At 38.0% G+C, this 13,622-nt stretch overlaps 1 protein-coding gene across 2 annotated transcripts in view; it reads left to right on the top strand.

The window, feature by feature from the left end:
- Window positions 1-13,622, top strand: part of znf236 (zinc finger protein 236) — a 105,139-nt gene that overhangs the window by 17,709 nt on the left and 73,808 nt on the right. For both annotated transcript variants that reach the window (XM_081389097.1, XM_081389096.1), the window contains exons 7-8: window positions 646-771; window positions 1,463-1,633. In XM_081389097.1, the coding sequence (XP_081245223.1) occupies window positions 646-771; window positions 1,463-1,633 (297 nt within the window). The remainder of the gene's footprint in view (window positions 1-645; window positions 772-1,462; window positions 1,634-13,622) is intronic.

The following is a 13,622-nucleotide window of genomic DNA, read 5'->3' as shown; positions in this document are numbered from 1 at the left end:
TTTAAGCACATTCCTCGCATTCTTTCATGCATAACCCTTTTAATTCAGCTCTAAATATCTTACAGCGGACCTCTTGAGGAAATAATATAATATAACATGATATATCATGACTCTAGATGGCTCTATATCTCTATGGAGCAAAGGAGCTGTTCCGCTGGGTCATAAAGCCAGTTTCTCTTCAGTATGCATTCAGATACACATGTAGACATTATAAAATATTTTTTTGGAAAAGGTTTAGCATTTTTAGTTTGAATTTTGAGCATTTTTAGGGTTTTCTATGTGTACTGAAGCATTTCTTGCAGTCCATTCATTCATAAGGGGGTCAGATTGAAAAGTCCTGGGGTCTTGGACCCCTTTGATGAACACTACATTTTTTACAATTTTTTTAAAATTTACATTTTCCCCCGGGTCAAAATGATTTACATTTGCCTATTTATATCATCTCTATCATATATCGTCTCACACTTATACTTCCCGTTCGATGTGAAAAGAGTCTGCTGGCAATGTTTTTAGTAAAGCGGGTTAATGGCCAAATAAAATCACTGCAATAATCACAATGTTGGTTTTATATTTGCCAACATCATAATACTAACTGGTTTACACTTCGCTGGAGTGGGACTGTTGCTGATGAGATCTGTGTTTCAGACGTCTGGTGCTCAACTCTTCCGCTGTTTGGACTGTAGCTGCGTCTATAAGAAGCTTGGCAGCCTCAACGCTCACATCAGCAAAATGCACATCTCAGTAATGGAGGTGGAGGAGCCAGCAGCGCAGGTGAGATCAGTCTGAGATCATCTCCTCTCTAAAGAGGATTCACTGAATACAGCATCGGCCTTTAGTATGTAATGTTGCTGTGTAATCATGAAGAAGCTCCAGCTCTGCTCTATATCAGTGTCAGTGCTCCTGAACTCCTGAAACGCCTCCATTGTAGTCTTGAGTTTCTTCCGGGAACACGTCACAATATTCCTCATTATAATAATTCATGCGCAGAATAAAGGGGTGGGGCCTGGTTGAGTTAGTTAGTAGTGTGTTAAACTGGCGGTTATGGTAAGGGGCGGGGCATTTCCCGAACACACTCGAAGCGCTCGACCAATCACAACACACTGATCCAGACGACAAATCAGAGCACAGTGTGCTTTTCAGAAGGAGGGGCTTCATAGAGACAGGAAGTAAACAGAGCGTTACTGACAGACTGGGAAGAGAGGAGCCGCAACAATGGAGAATATGAGGAGAATAATCAACATTCAAGCAGGAAAACCTGTTCTAGTAGAGACCAAACACATCATCCAGGCATAGTAGATCCTCTTTAATGGAATATTTTCCATTATATTCTTTCTCACCTTACTTGAAATTGTATTATATCCCTTCCTAACCCAGGTTTAACTGTAGTGTAAAAAAAGCATGTTGACCTCATGTACACCAGCAGCTCACCTGAAGTCTGCCTCTGTGTTCCTGTGTTGTTCAGAAGGGGAATGCCAGGGTTGATCAGGGTTCCGAGGGTCCCGAGGGGTCAGAGGGCGTGACTGATGTCATCCAGCAGCTGCTGGAGCTCTCGGACCATGTGACTTCAGACAGCGCTCAGGCTCCTCCCCCTGGGCAGGCCATCGGCACGCCCATCAACCAGGACATCCTACAGGTACAACACCTGTCCCAGTGAGAGAGAGAGATGTCACCCATTCATAACAGTGGGCGTTTACATCGAAGTCTTAAAGGAGACACGCCCCCTTAAAGGGATAGTTCACCCAAAAATGAAAATTAGCCCATGATTTACTCTCCCTCAAGCCATCCTAGGTGTATATGACATTCTTCTTTCAGACGAATACAATCAGAGTTATATTAAAAATGTCCTGGCTCTTCCAAGCTTTATAATGGCAGTGAATGGCCATTTCTGTTTTGAAGTCCATAAAAGTGCATCTGTCCATCATAAAAGTGCATCTATCCATCATAAAACTGCATCTGTCCATCATAAAAGTGCATCTATCCATCATAAAAGTGCATCTATCCATCATAAAAGTGTATCTATCCATCATAAAAGTGCATCTGTCCATCATAAAAGTGCATCTATCCATCATAGAAGTGCATCTATCCATCATAAAAGTGCATCTGTCCGTCATAAAAGTGCATCTGTCCATCATAAAAGTGCATCTATCCATGATAAAAGTGCATCTTTCCATCATAAAAGTGCAACTGTCCATCATAAAAGTGCATCTGTCCATCTTAAAAGTGCATCTGTCCATCATAAAAGTGCATCTGTCATCATAAAAGTGCATCTATCCATCATAAAAGTGCATCTGTCCATCATAAAAGTGCATCTGTCCATGATAAAAGTGCATCTTTCCATCATAAAAGTGCATCTGTCCATCATAAAAGTGCATCTGTCCATCATAAAAGTGTATCTATCCATCATAAAAGTGCATCCATGATAAAAGTGCATCTATCCATGATAAAAGTGCATCTATCATCATAAAAGTGCATCCATGATAAAAGTGCATCTATCCATGATAAAAGTGCATCAATCCATCATAAAAGTGCATCTGTCCATCATAAAAGTGTATCTATCCATCATAAAAGTGCATCCATGATAAAAGTGCATCTATCCATGATAAAAGTGCATCTATCCATGATAAAAGTGCATCAATTCATGATAAAAGTGCATCTGTCCATCATAAAAGTGTATCTATCCATCATAAAAGTGCATCTGCCCATCATAAAAGTGCATCTGTCCATGATAAAAGTGCATCTCTCCATCATAAAAGTGTATCTATCCATCATAAAAGTGCATCTGTCCATGATAAAAGTGCATCTCTCCATCATAAAAGTGCATCTGTCCATCATAAAAGTGTATCTATCCATGATAAAAGTGCATCTATCCATCATAAAAGTGCATCTGTCCATGATAAAAGTGCATCTCTCCATCATAAAAGTGCATCTGTCCATCATAAAAGTGCATCTATCCATCATAAAAGTGCATCTGTCCGTCATAAAAGTGCATCTGTCCATCATAAAAGTGCATCTGTCCATCATAAAAGTGCATCTGTCCATCATAAAAGTGCATCTATCCATCATAAAAGTGCATCTATCATCATAAAAGTGCATCTGTCCGTCATAAAAGTGCATCTGTCCGTCATAAAAGTGCATCTGTCCATCATAAAAGTGCATCTGTCCATCATAAAAGTGCATCTGTCCATCATAAAAGTGCATCTATCCATCATAAAAGTGCATCTATCCATCATAAAAGTGCATCTATCCATCATAAAAGTGCATCTGTCCGTCATAAAAGTGCATCTGTCCATCATAAAAGTGCATCTGTCCATCATAAAAGTGCATCTGTCCATCATAAAAGTGCATCTGTCCATCATAAAAGTGCTTCTATCCATCATAAAAGTGCATCTATCCATCATAAAAGTGCATCTATCCATCATAAAAGTGCATCTGTCCGTCATAAAAGTGCATCTGTCCATCATAAAAGTGCATCTCTCCATCATAAAAGTGCATCTGTCCATCATAAAAGTGTATCTATCCATGATAAAAGTGCATCTATCCATCATAAAAGTGCATCTGTCCATGATAAAAGTGCATCTCTCCATCATAAAAGTGCATCTGTCCATCATAAAAGTGCATCTATCCATCATAAAAGTGCATCTGTCCATCATAAAAGTGCATCTGTCCATCATAAAAGTGCATCTGTCCATCATAAAAGTGCATCTATCCATCATAAAAGTGCATCTATCCATCATAAAAGTGCATCTGTCCATCATAAAAGTGCATCTGTCCGTCATAAAAGTGCATCTGTCCATCATAAAAGTGCATCTGTCCATCATAAAAGTGCATCTGTCCATCATAAAAGTGCATCTGTCCATCATAAAAGTGCATCTATCCATCATAAAAGTGCATCTATCCATCATAAAAGTGCATCTGTCCGTCATAAAAGTGCATCTGTCCATCATAAAAGTGCATCTGTCCATCATAAAAGTGCATCTGTCCATCATAAAAGTGCATCTGTCCATCATAAAAGTGCATCTATCCATCATAAAAGTGCATCTGTCCGTCATAAAAGTGCATCTGTCCATCATAAAAGTGCATCTATCCATCATAAAAGTGCATCTATCCATCATAAAAGTGCATCTATCCATCATAAAAGTGCATCTGTCCGTCATAAAAGTGCATCTGTCCATCATAAAAGTGCATCTATCCATCATAAAAGTGCATCTATCCATCATAAAAGTGCATCTATCCATCATAAAAGTGCATCTATCCATCATAAAAGTGCATCTATCCATCATAAAAGTGCATCTATCCATCATAAAAGTGCATCTATCCATCATAAAAGTGCATCTGTCCATCATAAAAGTGCATCTGTCCGTCATAAAAGTGCATCTGTCCATCATAAAAGTGCATCTGTCCATCATAAAAGTGCATCTGTCCATCATACAGATGGTGGTCAACCAGAATGAGACTTTTACCGCCGCCGTTCCCGCGGCGGCAAAATTGGGATGTGTATTTGCTGCCTTTTACCGCTGAGTGGCGCTGTAATCACAGACTTTGAAAAGTGTCAGTTTATTCTCTTTATGACGTAATCTGCCGCGGCAGTAATCTGAGCTGAGGTCACAGATAAATTCAAGATAAATATTGTGGTTAAACGAATTCAAATTCATTAAATTTAAACAAAGTAGACACACGTTAACATTGTGTGCCCAGTTTTTCTATAATTTAGAAAGGCTATGTCAATAGGTTACTTGTCATTTTCTTCGTGTTATTTTAATGTGTTTGTAGATTTATTAACTGAAACATAACAGTGAAATAACTTAAAATAATTTACCGTGAAATTAAAACATTTTCAGGACTTGCAGCTCCTAACCGATGTAGTCGGTTTAAGCATTCTTTGTTATATTCAGAACTAAATAGCCTTACATGTTACAAACTTTTAAAACAGAGAAAATAGTAGACGTTGGCGATTCAGAAGGTAGCTCTGTGGTCAAAGCATTATCAATAGCCTCTCGGAGCTTCAAACGATCTGAGATCGAATCTCAGTGTAGCCGACAGTGTTTATGTTTTTCCGTTCTTGATGCTTAAATATGCATCTGTTTATTAAAGTCAATCATCTTGTTTAATTATCAATTGTACATTACAACATAAATTTGCTACATTCCCGCTGCAAAGACGACACATCTGATGAAGGAAGACTGTCAGCCGATTGCACCAGAAAATGAAGATGATTCGTCTTTAATCTGCTAAATATTTTTTTTGTGTGTGTGTGAATCATTCACGAGATTGAGATGACTGACAGTGATACCCGGCCATATCAACGGAAGACATTTTTCAAAACAGATCGAACAAATCAGAAAAATACTTTCAATACAGTATTGCTTTCAATTAAAAAATAAACAATGAAAATGTAAAAGAAAAATAAAATTAATTAAGTTTGAAAACCCATCGCACATTTTAAGATATGAATAAAGTGTCGGGACAGTTTATTTATTTAAACAGGGTTGCATCGATAGAGTTTATTCCCTTTGTGATGCAAAATAAGAAACACAGAATCTTAGGCCTATTCTTGCAACATTTTAAATTTCTATTGTCAAAGAAATTGCAGCTAAATTAAAAAATTAAAACGGTACAAAACGGAAAAAGTTCAAAGCAACATAAATTAAGAACAGGCGTTTTTCTTTGCCTCTCTCGCGATGGATATTTTTTTTGTAAGTTTGGTCTCCCTCACTGCGCGCGGCGGGTCTTTCTCGAAATTAAGCATTTCAGCGTAAAAAAACACCATACAGCTGATAATACTGTATATGTCGCTGTGTGTCATCCACACAAATCACGAAAGAAAAAACTGTAACAAATAGCTTTTGTTCCTTCAAAGATACAACATGCCTTGCTGAATTCACCTCACAATAAAACGAGGTGGGTCGCCAATAAAAGAGCTCTGTATCTGCTAAATTTAAATTGTTTGTGGAAAACCTATACAATCAATAAAACTACAATATATAATTTAATAAGATATAGGGCCTACTGTACATAGGCTATGGACTTTTGGAGATTTTGAGATTAATCCTTAAAAGAATTTTGCCTTTGCCTCATCAGGCTGGCTCCGACACTCTCCATATGAAAGACGGAACATTAACACCTCTGTCCTGCACCCCCACGATAAAGCAACTATTGCCTTCTCCAAACCCCCCACAGAGTAGCTGAGTTTGCAAAACAAAACAAAGAGTTTGCCACTCGTCGTGCCAAACAAATTATAAACTTCAATATTTAATTCAAAACAATCTCAAAACGCTTTGAGACATTTTGAAAAGCCGTGGATGCATTACTGCCACTGGAACCATGAACGCAACAGAATACTGGTTCTGATTTTATTGTTTGTCGTTTAAACGTCATATATATGAATTATTATAGGCTACAGAAGTAAAGTCATTGTATAATATTTGTTCCTTAGTGTAAAATGGAAATGCATGGCGATTTTATTTTGTAAATAGGCAAAAAAAAAATGTTTTAGAAGACAAATCTCTCTGCATCAACAATAGACTATAAAATGCATTAATAGGCTAATATAAAAACACCAGTAGTCCAAGTTAGTTCGGGATTCGAACCCGTGTCATCTAAATGATCGTAACGTACGTTCAACCACTCGGCCACTATTCACTCGTTGCGATACGGCCTAACGTTCCAGTGTGTGTTCGCTCGCACGAGCGAGAAACGCTCTTCATTCAAATGAACGCGCCGCCGCATTTGTTGAACACTAATTCAACATGCCAGAATAAAACCTGGCTTTAGAACAATGCATAGCGCCACTCGTCGTGGTGTGCCAAAAATTACAATAATTTAGTTTAATTTATTTCAGTGTTAATGTTTGAGTTAAAAAATCCTCTACAAATTAAATTAACCCAAAGTCGGCTATAAGAGTCCTTTAGGCTACGTAAAAAGCAAAGGGCTTACAGTCTTAACATTTAGGCTACTTTGCTTAAATTCGATACATTTATTTTCAGTAGGGCCTAATACATTTGTAGGGATGTAATTTCAGTATGCTTTACCAACGCTATGTATTCAATTAAAGTTCCAAGAGGTCTGGTCTCTATATTTCCTTCCCAGCTGACACTTATATGCAAGTGCACAGCAAAAATCACAACTTGTGCTTGCTGCGAACGCAGGTTATTTAAGGTGTCTCAACTGTACACAGTCTACCCTACAGTGTGAATTCGTTACAAGGTTTCATTTAATTACATTAACGTGCAGCAATTTGTACAAATAGAGTCTATAGGCCTACTGTTGTAGACATTAAATAATCTCATTTAGTATCATATTTGTTAAAATATTATAATGTTGTTTTTTCAATCTATGTTGAATATGAAAAGTGAACAGCATGAGTAAGATAAGATGCATTATATCGAGAGATGGATATGGAGTGGGTCAGACATGATTTTGACCACTTCATTAAGTTTTGTTTAGTAGAAACCTTTTTTTAAAGTGAATTTCGTTTTCTATAAATTGTATCTTAATTTTAATCATTTTTTCATCACCCAATTGTCTGGATTCAATAAGAGAAGCAAACAGACACTAATCATAGAGGCGCCCGTGAGGTCACTTGCATTGCACGTCAGCTGGAGCGCATCTCATCCTCCTAACTTAACGAAACTCAGCGTATGCCTCACACAGACATGATAAATACATCAAATACACAAAGCTTGAAATGTCTTCAAACGAAATAATTCAAAACGAAAAAGAAAAAGGCTACTCTCTGATTATGTCTTTGTGCATTTCTCTCTAGGTGCGTTCACTACAAATATGGCGATCGTCAACTTCATCTTTGCAGTCGACACTGTCAGAAAACACTAGTTCATTGATAAAAATCATATGAAGACAAGGCATATATTAAGTTATTTTAGCTGTTATGAGAAAAATAAATCTAACAAAACCTAAAATCTAAATCTAAAAAAAAAAAAAAAAAAAAATATTAACGCCAATTCAACATGCCAGAATAAAACCTGATTTTTGAACAATGCGTAACGCCACTCGGCCTGGTGTGCCAAAACACTACATTTTAAACTTCAATGTTTAATTCAAAACAATCTCAAAACGAGTTGTGATTTTTTTTTAAAGCCTAGCCTATATACATTAAGGGCATTGAAACCAGGATCTTAACTAAAACGTGTTCCGCGTAATCTCTCAAAAAATGATGCCACACTACTCCATGTAATTTTTTTTTTTTTTTAAGGACTGCTTTTGAAATCACTATAAATTGTATCGCTCACGAGAGCTCTTCGTTTATCTAATTCCTCAATAGAATAGTAAAAATATTCAGCGTCATTGCTCCTAACATCGTCTCTATTTTTAACTTTTGATTCTATTTTTTCAGCTGTAAAATTGATTCTATCTTTGGTTCTATTCTGTTGTAGCCTAATAGGCCTATTTATATAAATGAAAAATATGCCTATTATTTAACCCACTTACATTTTAAAATACGGCAATTGCTGCTGTTTTGCACAATGTCCCTTTGCGCCACCTGGCGGTCATTTCGGGAACGACTTTGAAATGCGGCTGGTTTATTTTCGCCGCGGTAATTTCGCCGCGGCGGCTGGCGCGGCGGTAATAGGCATTCTGGTTGACCACCATCTGTAAAAGTGCATCTATCCATCATAAAAGTGCATCTATCATCATAAAAGTGCATCTTTCCATCATAAAAGTGCATCTGTCCGTCATAAAAGTGTATCTGTCCGTCATAAAAGTGCATCCATGATAAAAGTGCATCTATCCATCATAAAAGTGCATCTATCCATGATAAAAGTGCATCTATCATCATAAAAGTGCATCCATGAAAAAAGTGCATCTGTCCATGATAAAAGTGCATCTGTCCATCATAAAAGTGCATCTCTCCATCATAAAAGTGCGTCTATCCATCATAAAAGTGCATCTGTCCATGATAAAAGTGCATCTGTCCATGATAAAAGTGCATCTGTCCATGATAAAAGTGCATCTCTCCATCATAAAAGTGCATCTCTCCATCATAAAAGTGCATCTATCCATCATAAAAAGTGCATCTGTCCATGATAAAAAGTGCATCTGTCCATGATAAAAGTGCATCTGTCCATGATAAAAGTGCATCTGTCCATGATAAAAGTGCATCTGTCCATGATAAAAGTGCATCTGTCCATGATAAAAGTGCATCTCTCCATCATAAAAGTGCATCTCTCCATCATAAAAGTGCATCTCTCCATCATAAAAGTGCATCTGTCCATCATAAAAAGTGCATCTATCCATGATAAAAGTGCATCTATCCATCATAAAAGTGCATCTGTCCGTCATAAAAGTGCATCCATGATAAAAGTGCATCTCTCCATCATAAAAGTGCATCTATCCATGATAAAAGTGCATCTATCCATCATAAAAGTGCATCTGTCCGTCATAAAAGTGCATCCATGATAAAAGTGCATCTCTCCATCATAAAAGTGCATCTATCCATGATAAAAGTGCATCTGTCCATGATAAAAGTGCATCTCTCCATCATAAAAGTGCATCTCTCCATCATAAAAGTGCATCTGTCCATCATAAAAAGTGCATCTATCCATGATAAAAGTGCATCTATCCATCATAAAAGTGCATCTGTCCATCATAAAAGTGCGTCTATCCATGATAAAAGTGCATCTCTCCATCATAAAAGTGCATCTATCCATGATAAAACTGCATCTATCCATCATAAAAGTGCATCTGTCCATCATAAAAGTTCATCTGTCCATCATAAAAGTGCATCTGTCCATCATAAAAGTGCATCTGTCCATCATAAAAGTGCATCTGTCCATGATAAAAGTGCATCTGTCCATCATAAAAGTGCATCTGACCATGATAAAAGTGCATCTGTCCATGATAAAAGTGCATCTGTCCATGATAAAAGTGCATCTCTCCATCATAAAAGTGCATCTCTCCATCATAAAAGTGCATCTGTCCATCATAAAAAGTGCATCTATCCATGATAAAAGTGCATCTTTCCATCATAAAAGTGCATCTGTCCGTCATAAAAGTGCATCCATGATAAAAGTGCATCAATCCATGATAAAAGTGCATCTGTCCATCATAAAAGTGTATCTATCCATCATAAAAGTGCATCTGCCCATCATAAAAGTGCATCTGTCCATGATAAAAGTGCATCTCTCCATCATAAAAGTGTATCTATCCATCATAAAAGTGCATCTGTCCATGATAAAAGTGCATCTCTCCATCATAAAAGTGCATCTGTCCATCATAAAAGTGCATCTGTCCATGATAAAAGTGCATCTGTCCATGATAAAAGTGCATCTGTCCATGATAAAAGTGCATCTCTCCATCATAAAAGTGCATCTCTCCATCATAAAAGTGCATCTGTCCATCATAAAAAGTGCATCTATCCATGATAAAAGTGCATCTGTCCATGATAAAAGTGCATCTGTCCATGATAAAAGTGCATCTGTCCATGATAAAAGTGCATCTGTCCATGATAAAAGTGCATCTCTCCATCATAAAAGTGCATCTCTCCATCATAAAAGTGCATCTGTCCATGATAAAAGTGCATCTGTCCATGATAAAAGTGCATCTGTCCATGATAAAAGTGCATCTGTCCATGATAAAAGTGCATCTCTCCATCATAAAAGTGCATCTCTCCATCATAAAAGTGCATCTGTCCATCATAAAAAGTGCATCTATCCATGATAAAAGTGCATCTGTCCATGATAAAAGTGCATCTGTCCATGATAAAAGTGCATCTGTCCATGATAAAAGTGCATCTGTCCATGATAAAAGTGCATCTCTCCATCATAAAAGTGCATCTCTCCATCATAAAAGTGCATCTGTCCATCATAAAAAGTGCATCTATCCATGATAAAAGTGCATCTATCCATCATAAAAGTGCATCTGTCCGTCATAAAAGTGCATCCATGATAAAAGTGCATCTCTCCATCATAAAAGTGCATCTATCCATGATAAAAGTGCATCTATCCATCATAAAAGTGCATCTGTCCGTCATAAAAGTGCATCCATGATAAAAGTGCATCTCTCCATCATAAAAGTGCATCTATCCATGATAAAAGTGCATCTGTCCATGATAAAAGTGCATCTCTCCATCATAAAAGTGCATCTCTCCATCATAAAAGTGCATCTGTCCATCATAAAAAGTGCATCTATCCATGATAAAAGTGCATCTATCCATCATAAAAGTGCATCTGTCCATCATAAAAGTGCGTCTATCCATGATAAAAGTGCATCTCTCCATCATAAAAGTGCATCTATCCATGATAAAAGTGCATCTATCCATCATAAAAGTGCATCTGTCCATCATAAAAGTTCATCTGTCCATCATAAAAGTGCATCTGTCCATGATAAAAGTGCATCTGTCCATGATAAAAGTGCATCTGTCCATGATAAAAGTGCATCTCTCCATCATAAAAGTGCATCTCTCCATCATAAAAGTGCATCTGTCCATCATAAAAAGTGCATCTATCCATGATAAAAGTGCATCTTTCCATCATAAAAGTGCATCTGTCCGTCATAAAAGTGCATCCATGATAAAAGTGCATCTATCCATCATAAAAGTGCATCTATCCATGATAAAAGTGCATCTATCATCATAAAAGTGCATCCATGATAAAAGTGCATCTGTTCATGATAAAAGTGCATCTCTCCATCATAAAAGTGCATCTCTCCATCATAAAAGTGCATCTGTCCATCATAAAAAGTGCATCTATCCATCATAAAAGTGCATGTATCCATCATAAAAGTGCATCTATCCATCATAAAAGTGCATCTATCCATCATAAAAGTGCATCTGTCCATCATAAAAGTTCATCTATCCGTCATAAAAGTGCATCTGTCCATCATAAAAGTGCATCTGTCCATCATAAAAGTGCATCTATCCATGATAAAAGTGCATCTATCCATCATAAAAGTGCATCTGTCCATCATAAAAGTTCATCTGTCCATCATAAAAGTGCATCTGTCCATCATCTGTCCATCATAAAAGTGCATCTGTCCATCATAAAAGTGCATCTGTCCATGATAAAAGTGCATCTGTCCATGATAAAAGTGCATCTGTCCATGATAAAAGTGCATCTCTCCATCATAAAAGTGCATCTCTCCATCATAAAAGTGCATCTGTCCATCATAAAAAGTGCATCTATCCATGATAAAAGTGCATCTATCCATCATAAAAGTGCATCTATCCATCATAAAAGTGCATCTATCCATCGTAAAAGTGCATCTGTCCATCATCTGTCCATCATAAAAGTGCATCTGTCCATCATAAAAGTGCATCTGTCCATGATAAAAGTGCATCTGTCCATGATAAAAGTGCATCTGTCCATGATAAAAGTGCATCTCTCCATCATAAAAGTGCATCTCTCCATCATAAAAGTGCATCTGTCCATCATAAAAAGTGCATCTATCCATGATAAAAGTGCATCTATCCATCATAAAAGTGCATCTATCCATCATAAAAGTGCATCTATCCATCGTAAAAGTGCATCTGTCCATCATAAAAGTTCATCTATCCGTCATAAAAAGTTCATCTATCCTTCCTGTTTCTTCCTGTTTCGAATGCGCATGCGTCGCGTCTGAGCGCGTTGTTGTCTTTGGAGCTCCATCGATTGATTTATAATTCTTGATTTCTCTTTAAACTCACTTACAACGAACATTTTCTACTTTTCCTCACCTCATAGTTATAACGCGGATTGTTGAGCAGACGCGTCTCAAGCCTTGTGATCCAACGCTGGATACTCTTATAGGTTACGTCCGTGGATCACGGCTGAACGCGTCTTCTCCGCACTCATTTAAGTTACAAACAAACATTTTTTCGCCTATCGTGCGTCTACTCTACACCCGTACCACTGAAAAGACGGATTATATCCAAGACTTAAGCCATAAATTAGTATTAATATTGATAGCACCACTGGTAGCGTCGTTGCTAACTTAACTTACTGTCCATCTGTTAAAATGGCGAATATATCAAATGTAAGTAGTCTACCTTTTGGTGCAGGTGAGGACACATTTGAGCTGCACGCGGTGCAGTCTGAGCTGGAAGCTGTTGAGAAACAGATCCACGACCTTTTAGTAAGAAAAGCCGAGCTGATAGACCGGCGTTTGGCTCTCGAAACATCACGTGCCGAGGCACACAAATCAGAGATTAATGTTACTAACCCGCTGACTCCGACCTCGTCTACTCCGTGCGTTCCTCAACATCGGTCCCGAACGTCGAGGTCGCGATCAGCCATGGTCTCGTTCACTCCGGCTCCAACATGCCATCACGAAGCCTGGATTTTTCCGCAGCGGAAGTCGCGAGTCAGGTCTAGACCAAGAAAACTCTCTCCGACCCTCCCGGTTTTCGAGTTATCCACACAAAACCGCTTCTCCCCTCTTCGCGAAACAGAACGCGATGCTGTGATCATCGGCGATTCCATCGTTCGACACGTACACGTTACGTTAAATAAAAGTAAGGTGCATAGTCACTGCTTTCCTGGTGCTCGTGTTTCTGAAATCGCTGCTCACGTTCCCGAGATTCTGAACGAGCGCGTCGGAACCGTTGTCCTGCACGCGGGAGGGGCCGACATCAGACTGCGCCAAACGGAGGTTTTGAAGAAAGACTTCAGGAATCTGATCGATACGGTACG

The sequence above is a fragment of the Scardinius erythrophthalmus genome (genome assembly GCF_964197995.2).
Source record: "Scardinius erythrophthalmus genome assembly, chromosome: 16".
In the NCBI taxonomy this organism is placed as follows: domain Eukaryota; kingdom Metazoa; phylum Chordata; class Actinopteri; order Cypriniformes; family Leuciscidae; genus Scardinius; species Scardinius erythrophthalmus.
This window is presented reverse-complemented; position numbering and strand designations above follow the sequence as displayed.